This window comes from Indicator indicator, chromosome 21 (assembly GCF_027791375.1).
Source record: "Indicator indicator isolate 239-I01 chromosome 21, UM_Iind_1.1, whole genome shotgun sequence".
NCBI lineage: Eukaryota > Metazoa > Chordata > Aves > Piciformes > Indicatoridae > Indicator > Indicator indicator.
In genome coordinates this window covers 7221630-7243185 of record NC_072030.1, presented here as the reverse complement: position 1 = coordinate 7243185, position 21556 = coordinate 7221630, and the positions used below count along the sequence as shown (strand labels likewise).

The following is a 21556-nucleotide window of genomic DNA, read 5'->3' as shown; positions in this document are numbered from 1 at the left end:
TATAATTTTGACACAAAAAGCAGTCATAGGATTGCACCAACTCCATGTTCAGTCTCCTGAACATGTCAATAGTAAAAAGGAGTCCATAAAGCATTATGATATTTCTGGATCTTATGATGACAATATACTTATGCAGAAACTGATGTCACTCTGGCTCTGTTCACAAAATGTACAAAACTCTGAATTTGGTGGCCAGACATGTAAAAATTAGTTCACTCCAACGCTGACTTTTCTCTTGCTTTGTCAGGGATGGAAAAATCTGTAGTACTTTAAGTGTTATTATCTTTTTAGCAATAAAGAAAAAAATGTGTATGTAGTGCATGCTTTATCACTTGTCAAAAACATTTCTGAAAATAAAACTAAGTTATCCAATAGTTTACAAAATAGAAAACAATTCTTCAGGTTAAAAATGTGGTTAGGCTTTTGTTTAGTTCCATCTCCAAAGGACTGATTTCCTTGGCAGCATCACTTTTCTTTAGCAAGAGCCAAGGCACAAAGTTCCATAAAGAGAAATAAAAATGGCTATGAATGAGAACGTAGTCTGGCATTGTAAAATAAATCAGAGCCTCTCTCTGAGCTTTCTGTTCCATCAGGTTAGTGATGTAGAAAAATACGAGATCTGGGAGTACGTTTCTGTTATGAGCATTTCTGCTGGACATGATTCAAAAGTTCACCAAACTTTTCGAAAAGATCCTCCACCCATGTTATATTTTTCATGCAGAGCTGCACAATCTCTTCTTGTCCTAGATCTGCACTCTTCTTCTGAACAGAAGAAATCTATTAAAAAGAAAAAAAAAAAAAGAGAGAAGGGAGGGAGAAAGAGATGCATACACATACATGGTAGGCTGCCAGCATGTCAAAATTTTCATTTTTTTTTATAATATTCTACAGTTAAATAAGAATCTTCTTTGGAAGGAAGCTTTAAAGCTTTAAAAATAAGGGGGAAAGCCCCCCAGATGCACTTCTTAACAATGCCAGAGCTTAACTATCATATTTCTGTAACCTGGAATATTTCCACTAAGGATTTGCAGAAAAAAAAATAAAGGAGTGGGCATTCTAAGACAAAAAGTACATCTAGATCTGTGGAGTTACACACATTGATAACATTTGTTTCATTTATTTTTGATAGCAGTGAAGACTGCTTACCTATCCTGAGGGAGACTGATTTCACACAAACCTTGTAAGCCTCACATCTCAATGCTCTGGGCAGCAGTGCCCATTAGGGATAATATATGTGCTCAGCATACCCTTTGGCAGAAAGAATTAATTAAGACAGGAGGCCACAATTGATACTCATTTACCAAGAAGAAGAGAACAGTCCCTCTACGCGGACTCAATTCCCTCAACAAATTCCCTTAATGAAGGTAAAAATATCTCAAAGAGAACAATACTTACCTCTTCTTTACACGTTAGATATATGTGATATTTGTAATGATGGAGTGAGTGATACAAAGAATACAACTGTATTTTTTCTGGATCTACTGTAAATTCCTGCAAAAAGAACAGTTATTTTAGGTAAATTCATGTTCTTTCCCAAGACAGAGATAGCCATGGTAGACATTTTCTTCTGTCCATAGATTTGTTTTCAGCACTTCAGAAATGGAGTACTGCAAGTAATTGCTCTGACACATTTGGGTACACTGTAAATTATACTAAATCACAATTGCCTCATATTCCTACTTAGTTATTTTATCAGAACTAGGTTTAAGAATGCATTCAGTCCTCCTGAATGCACTGCAGTATAAAATGGACAAGACATCCACTTCGTAAAGAACTACTGCAAGAATTAACAAAGCTTAACTATTCTTCTACTAGACTGATGGGTATCATTGCAAAAAAGCATATGATCTGTGCTTCAAAAGAGCTGATCTGTATTTGTCTTAGACAGCAGCATTTTATCTAAACCTGGTTAGCATACTAGAAGTCAGATGGTGGCAGCAATAAACCTTCTGAACACTCACCTGCGCCAATTTAGTGGTTGATTTAGAAGCCCTCAGTGTTTTCTTGTTGTAAGCTTTACCGTTCATTTTGATTTTAGACACAGATGCTACTCCACTTTTTGTCTTGGAGTCCCGAGTGATCACTGTCAGTTCAGGAAAGTTTTCCAAAGCATTCTTTAAACAGAGCAGATAAAGAAAAAGGATCATGAAAAAGGATTATGAAAAATTTGAGCATGGGCAGGCACTTGACTGCTGATCAATTGGGCATTTTTCATTGAAATGTTAAGAGTGCAGCTTATTACAAGAGAATTTATTCTTCTACAAAGACCTGATAAAAGGTCTTTATCAGATCAAGGAACCATATACAGTTTGAAAAACACAACCACCTGTTCATGACTTATGTAATTTTTCAACACGAGAAGATCCTTTCATGGTGTCTCAGTTATCATCTGTGATTCTTTCATTAGAAAGAGCAAAACAAACTGCTCCACTAGGCAATTTTATCTTTTAAAATGCTTTTCATTCCATTTCCATCCAATAATCTCTAAGGCCAAGTTATTTGGAGATGCCCAAGTGCTTAATGCCTAGTCAGGCATGGGAAGTTTGCCAACTGTAGCAACTTACTAAATACCTTAGTACGTTTTGTCCCACCTTTTGCAAAATACCAATTAATTGCATCTTATATACACAAGATAGAATAGCTTATTCACAGTAAAGTAGATGGCTGGTTCAAGAAAGCACAAGTTTTAAAGACATCAACTCACAGCAGTGAACTGCATTTCTACCCGCTTCAGTTCTACACTCCTCAGCTATACTGTACAAATATTTCAAGTAAAGTGAACATTTGTATCTTTGTACTATACTCCAGCATGAGGTGAAAAAAAATAAGGCATACAGAAAAAAAAAAAGGTATCAATACTGAATCTTAAGGACGTAAACTGACCTATTGGGTTAAAAAATGAAGTTGAAAAAATGTTTGTATTTTCTTTTATACAAGCAGTACTAGAATTCAACAGCTTCCCCTGCCTATAATTTCTCAGCACTTCATTTTTCATTTTTTGCTTTATACTCCTCAGTAAAAAGCCATAAAATCTACTGCACAGAGATTGCTGCATAGTGATAGCACTAACCTCGACTAACTAACCTGTCCATATACAAAATTCATTGCAATGCTTTCATCAAACTGGAACAACAACATCAGGTTTAAATTATTTAATTTTTCTATCCACTGTAACAGCCTTCCTGAAGGTTGACTTTGAGTATCAAGGGGCTTTGGCCATGTCTGCCTTTCTCTGGAGAACTCCTATTAACCAGAACAATTTATATGGCTGGACCACTGACCTAAAAACAGACAAATGTGAATTGGAATGAAGAAGAAAATACTAGTGATTTTCCACATCTTTGAGAGTGTGAGACATAAAATTGTCTTCCAAATTAAATTTAAACAATTCAGCTAAGCTGTTTCATTTATCAAGCTTCAACTAACAAGCAACAGTAATATTTTATAATTTTGTTTACAAAAACCCCTATAAACCCAAAGGAGTCAATACTGTTACAAATACATAGAATGTTATAGGCAAAACTATCTTCTGACTGCTACCTTCAGTGTCTGACTTGGTTTGGAATGCAGTGCTAAAATATCCCATATTAACTGTGGGGGAAAAAGTTAATTTATCTATGCTTATCAAAATAGACTAGTAAAAGCACTCCCATTGAATGAGTGATATTTTTCACCTATTACTTGATTCAGTGTCTCATTCAGCTATAATATCTGAACTAGTAATTTGTTCAAAAAGTAACCTTTCCTGTATTAATATGAATATTAAAAGAGTATCAAACATTTTCCAACACAAACACTTATAATGACAAACAGGTGTTCAGTTTCAAAATATTGACCCAAGGACAGAACAAGTTGGTACCATCATCCCAGAAGGCAAACATAAAGGCTTTTTATGTCACAGTTTAAATCACAAACAGATCTCTTCCTTACATCTGTAACTCAACTTCTTGAAGATCATACGATGAAACACAAGCTTAAGCTAACTTTAGAGATGTGATTCACAATTTGCTTCTACACAAACACACAGCAAAGCTACTACATTAGTTACAAAGTTCAACTGAATAAGCAGCTTAATTGCATCTTAGTATTATAGACTGTACTAGCTTTTATCCCCAAAATTTGGGAAAAAAGCAAACTAAACCACTTCCCACTCTGTTTGTATACTGTGAATGCAATCGACATTCTATGAATTCATACCCTGTCTTAATGTGGCCTATCTTCTCTGCACAGACAGGTCTAAAAGAAGCATCTACTAACACAAAACTCTTCCCATGAAAGAAAACAAAAAACGGAGGCTTAATTCATGCTATCTCTCTAAGACTCTCTGCATGGTTTGAAAATACAGAAAGCTCCTCATGCCTCCCTACTTGTAAGGAAGAAGCAGGTACAGATCTACAACTGCTGGGAAAACAGCATAACTAACAACAGAAGAGTTCAAGAACCACATGATTCATCGTGGTGTTTTCATCCCTGAAACAAGGCCACTCAGTGTCCTACATGACTTACCAGGATTGGGCTGTGGGGAAAAAAAGATCTTTTAAATAATTCACAATGGAAAAGCAGAACTGTTAGTTCTGCTATTACCTCCCACCTCACCTAGCTCTCAAAAACAAACACTCAGAAGTGCAGAGAGACAACAAATTCTCCAAGTGTCTCTGTGCTGTGGACATAAGAGGACAGTAGAAACAGGCAAAAAGCAAGTTAGGTCTTATGGTGTTTATAGACAGGTCTGCTTTATTGTTGTTGCACTCAAAACTGTTAGAGGAAGAAATAATCAGTCTGATTACAGACATCAACAACTAATGCTGAGACATGAATGAAAATAACCTTGCTTCATTTTATTGCACTTTTGAAATCTGCATTATTCCTTGCAGAGTGTGTGGGAAGGGTAGGAACCACAGTGATTATCCTCCTCCTTACCTTCTCCTGCAATGGTATGGATGCTCTCTTCCCTGTCCATAACCAGACCTGGGTTTTATTACCATGTCAAAGGTGCTGTAACATGGGCTTGATATCCACACTTGCCCCAACCTTCCATGTTGAAGATACACGCAAGATTGTACACATGAGTTGTTCTCAAGTCCCTCTGTCCCGGTTTTTACACTACTCTGATTATATTTTCTACTTCAAAGAAGTGCAGACATCTGCTCCAGAGTAGTCATGTAAAAAGTTCATTAAGAATTTTAGTCAACACAATCACTTAACCAAATAGGAAACAAACTTGCTTTTGGCAAACTTGAGAAGCTTAAAAGAAAAAAATGCTTGAGAATGAACCAGAAAGCATGTGGAGCAATACTAGAACTTTCCCTTTGCAGTATAAACCCCACCATCACAACATGCTCTCCAGATGCCACACAAACACTGAATTTATGGCACCTCTTTCAAATCCATATTCACTTTTGGTACAAACGTGTCTTCTGGATTTTAAATTGTGCCTACATGGCAAGCAGTCTGTGACTTACTTGTTACTCTATAATTCCTAAAATTTGGAAGAGAATACCTTGAAAGTATGATCCAGGCGCAGTTTGGAAAGCAGCCTTTTCCTGTTGTCATTCAGCATACCATCAATTTTTCTCATGTGAGGCAAAAGTAGCTCATCTAAAAGACATTAAAAAAACCTTAGCAGTTAATTATATATGATTATATACTTCAACCCATTAATATAAAACATGGAAGTTAAAAATATTGCAACTTTTACAGAAACTGATTTCAAATGTGCAAGAAAAACCCTTTTTTGGGGGGGATCGGCCTGCTAAACTGGTCTAGATATTATGCAGTTTAATTCCTACTCCAGTCCTGCTAAGTTTTCTCTGTTGAAAGGAAAAAAATTAAGATAAAGGAGAACAAACCATAGATCTTAGAGACTATTTAAAATAATTTCCTAGATAATCCTCTCCTGTGCAATACAAATCACAGTTTTATGAAGACAATTTGACATTCACTATTCCACATTGCAAGAGATCATCCTGCTGGCATTTTTATTTATAAAGTCAATTTCTTTGCCTGTAGTTGGACTACTAACATAATGCAAGGGTAAGAAACCTGGAGGTAAGTTTGCATTGAACCAGAGCAAACCAGGAAAGGCGAGTCTAGAAAATACTTTTTTTTAATACAATCAAACGGAATACAATTAAAAACAACAGCCTACAACTAAATAATAGGTGAAATGATTGCCCCTTCTGGATCTTTGTCTTTATACACAACTGTTTTGCCATGTTTTGAGAAATAGAATAGTTTTGGATTTGTATCCTGGAGTCCATTACACTAAGTAAGTCCAAATATTTTCTCCTCAAAGGGAAAGTAAATCCAGTTGTCCTCAATATTAAGGTTTCAGAGTTTGAAAAGCAAAATTTTTAACAGCATCAAGAATCAGAACAATTTGAAATTTTCAATTTGAAATAAACGTTTGCTAAGATTTTAAGGAAGTAGCAACATGGACAATGAACTCATTTCTGATGTTCACAGCACAAGCCTGCTGTAAAAAAAAGCAGACAAACCAGCATTTCCAAATTACTTTGATTAGTCAAACAAACATACATATATGCATACACAAATAATTTGCGTAGCATTCTTCTACACAAACACATGGGTATGCAGTTAGAAGTTTGGTGGGTCTTTTTAAAAAAAAAAGGAAAATACATTTGGTTTACTGTAATAACCTTAAAATCTAATAAAAACATACAAATGTTAAACATACTGTACCATTGCTCTTTTCTAAGGCTTGCATTGTGTCTGGATCCAAGGCAATGCTAACAAGCAGCTCCATGTAGCTCTTAAATGTCTCTTTCATAGCTCTTGTGTTCAAAAAGCGAGTAACAAGTGGAGCTGGAGGTATGAGCTCTGAAAATTAAGTGGGACATCATTAATTTTTCCTTCAATGTCCTGCAAATAGCTGTGTTTTTTGAAACTGAAGGTTTCTTTCTTATAACACAAGTGACCCCTACTGGTATAAATAGAATCAGAAATAAAAAACTACTTACATGTCAAAAACGGGTACAAACACCACATCTGGTACAAATGGTACTCTTTTCTTGGTAGAAACATGTAAAGTTATGTGTAACTATCAGCATTTACATTATAACATTTTAGGGAATTTAAATATTTCTCTATAATTGTAGATTAAAGTCTAAAGAAAAGTGATAATGCATTACTTCAGATAAAGTGTCCTAACTGCAAGTTTCATGTCAGTGCAAGTACCTCCTAAAACCGCAAAACTTGAAGCCATCCAACAGGAAAACATTTAAAAGCACTAAATATCAGTTAGGAATTGCATACCAAAGTCCATCCCACCTAATTGTCCAACTTACACATGAAACAAATTTTACCAGCAAAGCAACATGAGCATATTTATACTTATTCTGAGGAATCTTTTTTTTCCTCACAGCCATCAATTTTAGCCATGCTCATGGAGTAGTCATCAATACTAGCAGGTGTGCTGGAGCTTCTTACAGGCTCATTGTATGGTATCAGCATTTTGCAATAATTTTGCTAGCAAGTCTGTTAAAACTTTCTCAAACTCCATTATTTCTATGGATGACTATTATCACCAGGATATTTGGAATTTTATATATGGACAGTTGTACCTATTAATTATTTGGTAAGTTTGCTTGAAAAATAATATTGTAAAGGTGATGCCTTCAGCAGAGGCACTGTTCAGTACACCAACCCTAGCTTATCCAGAGCTGAAGTCACCAAGGCCAACACGCTCTGGAAATGCAGCATTACTAAGCATGCATGCTACACAGCTTAACATCAACTATACAGAATAAAAAACAACCTGCAGAACACACTGCAAATGTGCTAGTACAGGTGATCACTATGAACATTGTACATATCAATAATTCCTTTTTTAATAGGGAATTACTGAAAACATTCCAAGACACCATGAATTGTCTTAACAGCAAATCTGTTCGGCAGGCTGCATTTGAACAGCTTGCATTTGGACAAGAAATGAAGCAGCCAAAACGCCAACTGCTTCTTCTCCTTGGATTTTGAAAAAAAAAAAAAAAAAACAGTAACATCTGAATTCTACCCACATTTGCATGCAGATGGGCATTGCAAGAATGTTGTTTTAGACATGCAATGGAAAATTAATGAAGATTCTGACTCTTCAGATATATTGGAAAGTCAAATCAGCTCCTTCTCCTACAATTTTACCCATCTTAGAAAGCAAGTAGTAAAACCACATTTACCTAACTGATCAACTATATATGAGAACTTCAGCTGCACACATGCTCATGCACAAATGACAAATAAAATGCAAAGAAGTCAGTTTTGTGTGGTACTGGCAGGTTTTCATGAGGCTGGTAAAAGAAAATTAGCATGATCAAGCAGTGCATTTCTATAGTTGTATTTTCAGTTAAGCTCAAATGGGCCTAGAGACTAACAAAGGTATCTTGCTCACCATCCTCATCGCTCTGGGCCTCAGGTGAAGAATCAGACTGGGAAGAGGAAAATTCTTCTTTCCACTTTTTCCTTTTCTTTGGTGGTGGTTCAGCCTTTACCTTTGGCTGTTTAGCTTTGGGTTTCACAGAAGAGACTTTTGCTGATGTTGGTTTTGGTGCTGGTGGATCAGGGGGTTTGTTGTTGCTACTACTAGGTTTGGAATGAATAGCCCTGTAATATTAGGAAGATGATCTTTATGAAAATAATTGCCACGCATTTTACTATTCATAAAATAGTGACAGTCCTATGTAACCAGAATATATTTCCCACAAATTTTGTGTACTTACTTCACTGTCTAATATAACTAGGAATTAGTTCATACAGACCCTACTACCATATTTTTGATATAAGGCTTAACATTTTTTCTCAGCTACGTACAATTAAACAGGATTCCATTGTTGTAACTTGATAAACAGGCAAAGAAAGTTTAAATTGCCTGACATTAGTAGAATCTACGAGCTATAGATTGGAGCCAATATTAAAATTGATTATTAAAAAAACCCAAACAAGTCAGACTTGAACAAATACAAGTAATCAATGAGATTTGCTAACAAAGTGAATTTGGAATACTGTATCCATACAAAGATGGGAGAGAATATCATCCAGGTAAAAATGCAGGATCTGGAGGACTAGAGTAATAAAACCAGACAATTCCTCTCCTTTCTTCTACCCACAACTCAAACTGGGAAAATAAACAGGAAACTTAACATCATCTATACAAAGCTATGTATAATAAAGCACTACAACTTTGAGAACATGCAGGGAATACAATTCTGGGAAGCGCCAGGTAAGATTTTTCATGTCCTAATGGGAAAGTTCAACTGGGAAGCAGTGAAATGTAGATAAGAAACATTGTTAGTGTCTTCTGGAACACTGAAAAGAATTCTATTAATCTCAGAGATGAAGATTTCAAACTAAAATGGCTGGAGATGATACTAGAATGATCAGAGGAATGGAAAGCCTGCCTTAAACAAGGAAGATGAAAGACCTTGATTCATTGAGCTTAGTGAAACAAAGACAGAGGTGGAATCTGACTGCTCTCCATAAATACATCACACAGTGAAACACCAGGGAAAGCCAAAACCCGTACTGGGAGAACATATGGATACAAGCTAATCATGATCATGTTCTGTCAAAAGACAGGATTGTTTCAGAGCACTGGAAGAACAGGTTCTGGAACAGTATTTTGTAGCTCACTTTACAAAGTCCATGGGACAGGAGAAAACACCACACAAAACAATTATTACACTATATTACACTATACCTGTAAGCTTCTATCCTTATGCTGCATAGTAAGGCAAAAGACAACAGAAAAAAATAGCATATGGAGCCCTAATAAGTCTAAAATGAATGTTTATTGTGATCTACAGATAAAAGGTAGCGAAGTCTTGATATGGCAATAATGTATCTCATTTCCCAATGCAAAACACACTTAAAAGGTTGAATTAACATAATCCTGAGTTACAAGTCTTGTTTATTAGAACAGGTGTGTTCTTAATATGAAAACAGTAAGACAAAATGAAAAACAAATGGAAATAAAATACCTTGCTGACTGTACAGGCTTGCTTCGTGGTTTTTTTGAACATACTCTGACATACTCCTTTTTGTTTGCATTTTCAGTGAACTTCACATACACTCGTTTGTATTTTGTTTTTGCATCCCCAAAATACCCAAGATACTAAAAAAAAAAGAAAAAATACACAAGTTGTTTCTGTGAAGTACAATTATTAACAAGTTAAAAATGTAAATGCTAAAGAAAAGTCAGTTTAAAACCAACTTGTTTACATAGAAAGATAAGTCATCCTACAGCATTTCAAGAGACTCTATCCAATGGATATCCACATAATATTTAAAGTAATAAAATAAGGCAAGGGGTACTTTGGGCTTTGTTTTCTCTCTTTGTAATCCTCCCCATGTGTTATCCCAAAAGGGTTATCTGCCTGGCAAATGGCTGCCTGTCAAAATCATATCCTATCTGTATCCTTCCAATTGTGGAAAGCAGTTGATCCACTGACTTAATTCTGTTTTGTGAAAAAGTGTTCCTTTATGTGGCCTGAATCCAAAGAATCAAAGCTGAAAAGCAAAGCATCTGCTCCTGAATATATTTAGAGAGAATTTTAAGGTAGGAGTAAATCAGGAAATCAAGAAACCTGTTATTTTTTCCCCCCTCTCAAGGATTGTTGCTAACAACATAGGTCTGAATCCTGTTTTATTTTGCATCCTAGACTTCCATTAAGGAAATTAGTTTCCATGAGGCTTCATAAGGAATTTTTAAGACTCACACTATTAGTAGCAGCAAACTCTCTCTGTCCATCTCGCACTTCAGGAACAAACTTTTGCAATAAAGCCTTCTGTACTTTCCAAATAGCTGGAGGCTCTTTCCCTGTTTGCAGAGCAACCTGTAAGAGCATAACAGCATTTGATAAGAATAGTGTTTGTTTTTCTCCCAGAGGTGTGCTTGTGCATTGTATTTTTTTTTGAGCAAGTTACCCAGGGATGGAACAAAGTAATTCAAAATTGCAAACCCTTATTCACTGTGTTGTTTGCATCAAGACAGTCTGACATGAACTACAATAAGTATAATGCAATCTACAAATTTTACTTGCACAGTGATGACACGGTGCCAACCAGCTTTGCCTATCGTGGGATGTCTTAGCTCCTGTGGCATGCAGCTGAGCCACAGAACTTCTATTTTTACACCAATATAACGAATTTCCAATTTCTTATTCTTTTGCTCTATGAAAACAAAAATGCAAGAATCACAAGTAATAATACAAAAACTTTCAGGTCCCTAAAGATTCTGGAGCAGAAGCCCACAATAAAAATAATTTGAGTTGATTTGTTTTCGTCATGCAGTTTGAGAAATAAATCACGTTAAAAACAAATGGGAAACATTTAGCTCTAATGAGCTAATAAATCCTACACCCTACACACAAAGCACTAACTGAAAAAACCTTTTTTTTTTTGGAAAACATACAATCAAGTATGATTCTTTTATCACAACTGTTTAAATAACTAAATAAGCTCAGCATTCAAAATATTTTTTTTACATACCATTATCAGCTTTGTAAGTGACAAGGGAATATTTTAAAACTGGTAACACTTGTCTTACAGAACAAAGCTACCTGAACTCATTTAAAACTTAAGCTCAAGAGGATGAACACATAGACAAGTAATCGTAAGTACTAGAAATTAATAATAACAATATTGCTGGCTGTAACAGCAACAAAAGCAAAGGTGGACATGCACAACACTTAATAAGGAGAAGGAATAAAAACAAACCAAAACAAGAAATCGAAGACAAAAGGACCATTCCCATAAATTCATGTGAAGAGCCTTACTGGTTGCTCATGGAAGCCATCTCTTAGTAGAATAACAAGCAGAACCTCTTCAAAAAATAATAAAAGATAATTCCAAGATCTTTTTCACAAGTCCATGTTACACCCACCTTACACTTAAAAGCCTAACGCTACATTGAAAAAAAGGGGGGGGGGGGGAAAGTAGTAGTCAACAGCTATAAAAAATGTATGCTTCTTAATATTAATAAAAGTGAATTCCAAATTTTAAGAGAGGTTACCAACAGATTTACTTTTTCACGTATGTAGCATAAAACTGGTCATGCACATACAAAATATATTAATAACCTGTACTAAAAAGACATCTTTAAGGCATCTTGGCAGTAGCCAGGGAATGTTAGAACAGAAACAGAACACGAATCTGCAGCCTTTCCCCTTTTGGTAGTTATTGAGGCTAAACTCATACACAGTATTACTCTTGGCTGACTTTTTCTTTTGTCATAGCAAGTACTCAGATTACCTTTAGAGTCTCTATATCTTCAATCTTCACTACAAATTCATCACGTTCTCTGTACATGCCCTCTCCTCCACTGTCCGTGTTCTCCTCATCAGTGCATCCTTCTACTGCAACAGTTGCCTGTATTTTTGCCAGCTGGTCTGAAGTGACAGCATTCTGTTGAGCTACTTTTAAGGGGTCAGCTGGATTAATTTTCTCCTGCATATTTACTACAGAAGCCATTGCCTGTGGAGATTCCTGCTTTACTACAGCAGTAGTAGTGGTGGTGGCAGCAGTAACAACTGTCACTTTCTCAGCTTCTGAAGAAAAAAAGTTCAAATTTTAGTTAAATTATCAGGGATTATCAACATAACGTGGAAACAGATTAATTTTTCCTCTTTTCTGTTGCAATTCATATTCGAAACAACTATTCTAGGAAAAAACTCCTGATTTAAGAGTCACAATAGAAGCATTATCTTGGCCAAAACTAAACCTTAAAGAAAACCAAAATATTGTAGCTAGTATCCTTTTGTTTGTGTTAAACTGCTGCATCTGTTAGCATCTGGAAATAACAAAGACGACAGCTCTTTAGAAAACAATTTGATAGTTACAGACATGATGGACAGGAAATACTATGGTACTTTGTATGAATAAGAAAATACAACAGTGAAGGTTACAACACTTTGTCTTTCAATCTGCTAAATAAAGTTTTTTTAAATTGGACAAAGGGAAAGAGAATTTCACATGAAATCCAGAAACATTTGCTGTATGACTTTTGGGCATCATTCATTTATATCCTGTGACACTGTAACTGAAATTTCAAGATTAAAACCTTGTCAATATCCTAATAAATTTTTCATACTAACAGAGGTGAGCAATGGGAACTGATGATACACAACAAAGAAGGGAAAGAACATTATTCTACTCCTCTATTCCAAAGAGCTAAAGGAAGCTCCCACCTTTCAAAATATTATTCTTTCCCATCTGAAAAAAATTAGAATATTTTTTAGAAATTACTTTGTACTCTTTTATACAAACTACTTTTCACACTGACTTGCTATCTTAAAAAAATCAAGTTATCTTAGCTAGAGTAATTACTAGTATCACTTATGAAACTGACTTCAGACTTAAGATATCCACTTTACAGTTTTGTTACAATCATTATTAATTGTTGACTTCTTCACTTGAAAAATTAGAAAGAAAAAGATAAACAGACATATTTTGATAAAATTACTCAAAACAAATGATTTAAGTATCAAGTTAATGTGTCAATACCTAATAGTGAAGATTCATTAAATCAATTCATTGAAATTGCTAAGTCATGGAATATATTTTTCTGGATATATCACACCACATTATTGCAAATATGTTGTACTTCTTTGTTCAGGGAAAGTTATGGCAGCTTTAATTAGACATTGCTACTTCCCTGAGCATATTGACATTATTCAGAACAGCAGATAAACATACTTAACACTAAGTTTTAATAACTGTCTTTCCATACTTGTGTGCAAAAACCAGACAGAAGAGGGAATTAGTAGAAAATACAGAAAACATCAGCAAATAAGAAGTCATTACTAAGCATCTTATATAATGTACAGACTTGCATACAACAGGAAAGTGAAATCAAGAAATTGGCGGTGTAAACATTACATCCATAGGAATAACAAAGACACAATGAAACTATAAAAGAAATTACTCCAAATAAAACAGTAATGGAAATGCCTACACAACAAAAAACTTTTGACATTTTTCCTGAGGAAGTGGTACATGTTGTAACATGGCTTATTAAGAGACCAAGCTTCAGCAAGAGGCTGACAACATGGCACTGTCCACATTTTGATTTTGATTTTGATTTGTGGGGGGGAAATAAATAAATCACTGCATTCTTATTTAAAATATGTATTCAACTGAAAGACATGCAGCACTTCATCTTCTCTAATAGCCTTTCCAAAATGAATTTCACAAAATTTCATAGAAATAACCACTGAAGAAAACAGAGCAGTAATCAAGATGAAATACTGCTTAGTATCAGGTATTCCTAAATCACCACTAGGCCCCCCAAAAAAATTAATAAATATAAATCTTTCATCTAAAAAAAGAAAAAAAATACTTCATTCTATTTTGTTAAGATTCAGCCTATGGGTTGTGGGTCCTGAGAATTGGGTAAGAAATGCTTCATTTTCTCCCTGTGATTATTTTGGAAGGTAATGATATTTCTCTTGAATTAGTAGAGTTATGTGATTAGCAGGATAGTTTTTAATTCCTTACCAGAGAAAAACAGACTTTAATGAAATGTTTTTTCTGGGCAAAAACATGCCGTGTTTTGAAAATGGTTCAGAACAAGGCAGCATCAGTTAAAAGATATGAACACTGACCTAGAACATCTATGTAATACAAGTGAAACTGAAAAGTGTGTGGAAAAATAACTATTACAGTGATCAGTTGCTGCCTGGCCCTCCCTGCCCAAAACAACCTTTCCCAGATTGTGTACTTTTGCTAGCAATGTATGAACATGGAGCTACAACACTCCTTATTAATATGCCTGAAATCAAAGTCAAATGACTTACCTTGGACAAGACTAACTAAATCAGTGCTCAGTTTACAAGGCAAAAATTGTTGTCCTAAACATACTCTGTGCAACTCTATCATTACAGAAAGTGCATGTTTAACTCTACCTAGGAAGAACTTAACCTCTGCTCATGGCAACTGTTAATATGTTCTCTTCCTAGATTTTTAAAAAACAGATTAAAAACACATGGCATGACGGTTTGTTGAGGTTTCCAGATGAAAATCACACTTAGTGTTCTAAGTCAGAGAACAGATACATCATGCCAATTCTGGACTAGAATAACTTTTTGGCATTAGAAGAGTCCTATTTGTATGGCATGAAAAAGTTGACATATTTTCCAATTCTAATAAACACTCGTTTATTTCATAATCAACATATCTTTTGAATAGAACTCATAATTATGACTGTGATTAAAATCAAAGCAAATCAAAACCTTTACCTGAACTGAAGAGTGCTAAAATTACGCTTTTTTTTTTTCCCTATCAACTACAGACATCTCCTTCAACATACACACTTGAAGGAACCGGTTTACCTGATTTGTTCTTTCTATCGGATGTATCATCCAGGGCTGATAATGCGGTGGAGATGCTCTTCTGAAGATCGTGGTTACCCCCGACAGAATCATCTTCATCAGAAGAAAATGAAGGCAATGTTTCTAAATTTTTCTTCAGTTCTTCATCAGATTTTTTGGTTGGACTTTCTCCACTAACCTCAGCAACTGCAGGTACTGCTGCTGGCTGAGGCTTTGCAGAGGCCTGTAGGCAAGGGGCACGAACTATTTGGGGAACTGGTCGTCTAGTCCTGTTTGGCATTCGTACAGCTGGAGCTGAAAACTGTTGCCTAGGCCCAGACTTCAAAAAGTCTAAAAAAGATGCTATAAATCCTGTTTTGACTTCAGGCTGTTTTTCTTCAACTTCTTTAATTTTTTGCCTCATTCTTTCCTGGTGCTGGTAGGTATCATAACAGCTTTCAGAAACAGGAGAAGAGTATGTTAAACACGAGTCACTTCCTCTTGAATTTTGACGTTTACACTGTCCACTTCTTTTTACTTGTTTCTGAATTGCACTGTCATCTTCTGCAGCAGTTTTGGTTTGGCTTTTTGCTTTGCTTTTTTTCTTCTGAAGGCTCCCTTGAGTTAAATCCTGGCATTCTTCTTCAGTTCTACTAATGGTTCCATCTCCACTTCGGGGCACAGAGAGTGGCTGCAATGGACCCTTTAACTGGTTGGCTGCTACTGTACCTTCATCACCACCCATATTAAAATCATTCTCTGAAGCAGCACTTTCTTCACTTAGACTTCTACCACTTGAAACAAATTCTGAGTCTCTTGCATTCAGCGTACCATCAGCAGAAGCATCATTATCTTCTTCAGATTCATGACTGATGCTAGATTGTTTCTTAACTGGAACAGCCCCTTGTTCTTGCCCTTCTTGACCAGGGCCAAGGGTGGGAGTGGTCATTCTTGTTGGTATGTCATGATCAGCAGTTTCAATATGTTGTTGATCAAGGTTCACAGTTTTTGTCTGTATTGTTGCCACTGGTGTAAGATTTATAGCAATCTGGCCTCCGTTCAGAGAAAGATTACTTATGCTTGCTGGCTTTCCAACTATACCAGGTGAGGCACTGAAAGCAGAAGACACATGTCTTACATCCATTGATTGGAACTGTGGTTTAGACTCTGCACTGTTTTCAACAGACTGGATCTCCTCTTCATTAGAAGCTGATTTGGCAAAGTCAGATGGTGTCACTCCACAAGCTGCTGCTGTTGCTGTGAAGATGTCATCTACATTGGATAATATATTCCTCTCATCACTGAGAAGCATAGATTCTGGAAAACATATCGAACTAAGAGAAACAAATTGATTTTTTGAATCATGTTGATTTGTCTGAGTAAAATGATCTTTTGTTGTCAAATGTTGCTGTAGTGATTTTGACTGCTCAGAAATGTCCATTTTCATTACTTCTGAATTCTGAGAATGAAGTTGTTGCTGAGAATGACCCCCGTTACTTTGAATAATATGACCATCCATCTGAAGAAATGGATGTGTCACCTGTTGAGGACTCTGTATTCTTTGCACTTGTGGTGATGCCTTTGCTTGACCTAAACCGGACTGCAATATTGACTGATGAAGAATCTGCATGTCACAGGCTGATTCCAGAAGTACCTGGGCACTGGGCAAACACAGTTGATGACCATGTCTCAAAGCATGAGTTTGAACCTGTGGTGGTGTACTAATGACCTGGCTTTGCTGTTCTTGAGCTTTACTTTCATGTACCTTATGCATAAGAGAATGTTGTTGGTTTAGTTCTTTAGCACTCACAGTTACTTGTGTTTGCATTAAATTAGCTGTCTTTTTTATATCATGGCTTAGGTTAGTGATATGGCCAATATGTTGGGAAAGGTGTTCCACAGAATTGACCATTCTTTCATCTTTTTTTGTTCCTTGAAGAGTAAGTCCAACAACGTGATCTTCAAGACGAGCATTACTTCTGATGACACTTTGAGAGTACCGGTCATCTGCTTTTGAGACCCTATAGGATGTATCCTGAGCATTGATTTCCTCATCAGTTAGCCTTTGAGTGGAAGATTCAAGAGCAGCTTGCTGTTGCAAGGCCTGCATATCCTGCACCGACAATTCCTCCTCTTGTTTTGTTGAGGCATACAAGTTAGAGTCAGACTTCCTCTTAATGTATGACTTTGCTTCTGAGGAAGGCCTATTGTTCTGCAGTGTCTGTGAATGAGCTGGGGATGCAAAAGGAGGAGACTGAACAGATGGCAAAAACTTTTGAGACTGTGAAGAGGATTCTTGTGACTGAGAGTTCTGAGAAGAATGTAAAGAAATATAGCTGTGATTAGGACTCGAGGCTGGAAGAGTTTGTATCCGAGGAGAGGCATTAAAGGAAAGAGAAGGTGACGTTAATGTTAAAGCCTGCCCTGAAGAATAGCTTTCTGAAGGACTAACAGCTGATAAAACTTGTGATTGAGATGAAAAACTAACTTGGGATTGGCTAACTGGAGATAAACCCTGAGAGTGACTAGAAGAGTAGCTCTGAGATTGGCTGACTGAAGAAAGTTCCCTCGTTTGCCCAGAGTAGTTCTCATTTGGAACTGAGGTCAATACCTGTTCCTCTGAGGAGTAACTTAGAGTTTGACTATCAGAAGTGATACTTTGCGATTGCCCAGAAAAAGTCAATGTTTTATACAGTGAGGGCAGTTTCTCAACCTTGCTGGATGGGAAATCCTGCGAGTGACTGACAGGTGGCACATTCTGAACCTGGGAGGAAACATAGTTTTGGGACTGGCTGACCGACAAGAGGCTTGGGAGCTGTGCTGTAGAATAGATCTGTGCTTGCCCGGTAATGACAGAACTCTGGTTCTGTGCAGTTTTGGCATAGCTTTGTGTCTGCACAGTGGGAGCTACACTTTGGGGTTTTGGGGTCTTTGTTGACCTTGGAGGCTGCTTTGTGGAACAGTTTTTCACTTTTGCTGTGGAACCAGATTGAAAACCAGGTGATGGAATTGCAGATGGGTACGACTGAGCAAGTTCCACCGTGACTTGAGAAGTCTTCTGCTGTGGTCCTCCATTGCTCACCTGAGTAACATCTCCAACTGGACTGCAGGATAGTGCTGGGTGCCTAGATGTATCCTGAAAATTAACTCCACTTGTACTTGTTAAATAGCTGTGTAAGGAATGCTGTGAAACAGTCAGTTGAGCCTGAACAGACTGAGTACTTGAAGGCCGCTGATGGTGTTTAATAACACTACATTCTCGCTGAAGTGCTCTATCCATAGAAGCAGTAGAACCAGTAAAGACAGATGTGCTATACGCCTGAGAAACCTGCTGAGCTCCTCCAAGGGTCGAAGGCAACAAACTAAACTGAGGTTGCAGAAGATGGGGTGCAGATTCTTGAGCAGAACGGTATGTTGATGACTGAGGTGGTATATTAGTACTCAAAACAGAACTGCTTAGGCGTTCAAAAGTCAAAGCAGTTGAAACAGTGCCTTGTGATGTTTTAATCTGTAACAAAGGGTCATGGGTAGTCAAGAGACCATTTGATGTCGCACTGAAAGTAGTATCTTGAAGAGTAAGAGAAGGACTAGTAGCGAAGTTTCTACTGCTGAATGTGTTGGGATGCTGGTAGGCTGATAAAGCAGATGTTGGTGGAAATGTGCCAGAGGTTGGCAAAGCTCCAGTAACAAATAGTTCTGAGGCTGCTGAGGAATGCATACCTGAAAAAAACCAAAAACAGAACAAGAAGGAAAAGAAAGCATAAGGGAGCTTTACAAGTTACAATGCTCTGCACTTCTATAATTCATTTAATGGTAAGATCTTACAGCATTTGTAAATACAACCTTCTTTAGAACCGCCACCCTTTTCAACAAAAACGTATAAAAGGAGGCCGTTATTGTAGGTAATTTTCAAACTGGAAGTGCAGGTTTTTTCAAGATCTCCAAATTCTATAGCTACAGTGAATTGCTGCAGGCAATAAAAAAAATCATATCCTGAAGGAAAAAAAAGTACAAGTTTAATTCTGCTTTGAAACTGATGCCTCTTTATTAGTTTTTGTTGCAGTTTGACAAGAAGTTCCTAGTAAGAGGACAACTGATTGACTGCCCTGGACACCTTAAATATACAGTAAAAAAAAGGCAAAATTGCACTTTACCAAATTGTAATACATACACAGTTAAAGGACCAATTCCATCCCCTGCATTTACCCTCACAAATACTTTTATAACTCACTTTATGTGAAACATTTCAAAGCTTATAGTGAAATAAGCTAATGGCCTATATATTTTGCAACACATTTTTTAAAGAAGGGCTTTGACTTTCCACACAAAGAATAGAAGTGATTTGTATGCCTTCTAGAGTGAGGGTCCAAAATACCCACAGACAGCAACTATCTGCACAGTCCAATAGCAACTATCCAAATCAAAAGTATAATATGACTTATTTGCATCTGGACATTGTTATGACATCCTGGCTTAAACCAGATTTCTCAGCTGAATGTACTACTCCAACTGAAAGAGGAATGTGAAATTCCCTTGAAAGCTTTGGGGCTTAAGAGCAGTGATCCATATGGTTCAGCACTTTTCACCTTGTAACTCACAGGTGCTGGTGAAATTTGTGTACCATTTCCAAAGTCTACAAACTAAAGCAGACAATTTTTTTTCCTCAGAGAGGTTTACACTTCTCAAAGCAATCAATTTCAATTGGAAAATTTAGAAGGGTATTCAAATCAGAGAAAGAAATGACCATCAGTGGTATAATTTAACATTTTTCAGTTCTTCTTCGATACTTAATATAGCTTTGGATCAATTAAGAATAACTAAAAAAACTCTGACTAAGTAAAGCTTGTTTTGAGAGAAATAATTTCCATTTAAAACAAATAATCAAATCTCATTTTAAAATATATTAAGTCCTCTTAAACTAATTGCAACCTAATCACACAATTGCTTTGGAAGTTTCAGATGAAGCTACAAAGGAAACTCTTTGTTTCTCCCTTTCAATTCAAAACAAACTGATATGAAGAGTTGTGATACTGCAGGTTATTTTTCATTAGTCAACAATAAAGTCTTTCTGAGTAAGAAAGCATAAGCAGTATTTTAATGTTTTGGGGGTGGTTTTTTCTGATTCTAAAAGACTACAACATCATGTACCACTGGGTTCTCTTTTATTTATCCCTACCACTAACACCAGTAGGAGAATGTGGAAGAATAAAAGAAGGGGAAGAACTTATTCCTGCTTTAACTGCAGATGTTCATTTTTCATCTAAAACTTGCATTTTTTTCTCTTCTATTCCACAAATTAAAGCCCTTCCTACTACATAGGTATTTCCTAATCCAGACCAAAGCCAGACACAGAAGCACTACTACTGACAGAACTGGTGGGGTTTATGTATTATTTTATAGAGCAGATGAAAGGTATGGCAAAGACAGAAAGTTGTGTGCACATACAGCACAGTACTTGAAGAAATCAGAACATTGCTAATACACATCAAATGAAGACTTGGTAGGTAGGATAATATAATAAACACACTGCTCCTCTTTTCCTCCAAAAAATTGGCAGTTGAAGAGTTTGGGGAAAATTCCACAGTAAAAAACCCTTCTAAAGAAACATTACCTTGAGAGCAAGGAGCACTTGTTTTACCCATCAAAAAAGTTTGTAAAGACAAAGGTCTCAGAAGAAGAAACTTGGGAGGATTGAAGGATACAGAAAAGCAGGGGAAAAAAAATTAAAGGACAACAGAAAGCTCAGAGAACTGGTAATATTGAAAATGGGCTTACTGATGAGTTCTTAGTAATGAGTACTGAGAAGTCTCTCAATCACTGGTATCAACATCAAACCCGACCCACTGCATGTCTCCCCATTCTTCACAATTCACTGTTAGGCAGGCTGCAATGGAGAAAATGCTAGGACGAAGAGAAAAAAAGATTTCTTCCCAGCTGACAATCTGATGTGAGGATGGGTCATCACAACTCTAAACACCATTGATTTATATTAAGTTTTTTTTTTGACAGACTAACAGTGTGTCTTCATCTGTGCTCCCCCGTATCTGCTTTTGCCCATGCTGAATAGAAAACCACATTCTCTTCTCTACTTTTTGAGTAGCTCTTCACAAAATGCAGCTGCACATTACACTTAAGAGACCAAGTGCAAACCGGCAATAAAGGAATTGTTCAGCTCTTGCCTCTTCCTACCTTTTGTCTTCTCCCTTAATCAGAACCAGCAACCATACAGCTGCACTGAG

The 21556-nt window shown here is 36.5% G+C and overlaps 1 protein-coding gene across 1 annotated transcript in view; it reads right to left on the bottom strand.

The window, feature by feature from the left end:
* Positions 1–426: 426 nt before the first annotated feature.
* QSER1 (glutamine and serine rich 1) overlaps positions 427–21556 on the bottom strand; it is a 39860-nt gene continuing 18730 nt past the window's right edge. Inside the window, exons 4-13 of the mRNA XM_054390518.1 lie at positions 15339–19037; positions 12262–12557; positions 10728–10844; positions 9990–10123; positions 8405–8616; positions 6703–6840; positions 5501–5598; positions 1962–2114; positions 1396–1491; positions 427–777 (exon numbers count right to left, since the gene is read on the bottom strand). Coding sequence (XP_054246493.1) covers positions 637–777; positions 1396–1491; positions 1962–2114; positions 5501–5598; positions 6703–6840; positions 8405–8616; positions 9990–10123; positions 10728–10844; positions 12262–12557; positions 15339–19037 — 5084 coding nt within the window. The 3' untranslated portion in view covers positions 427–636. The remainder of the gene's footprint in view (positions 778–1395; positions 1492–1961; positions 2115–5500; positions 5599–6702; positions 6841–8404; positions 8617–9989; positions 10124–10727; positions 10845–12261; positions 12558–15338; positions 19038–21556) is intronic.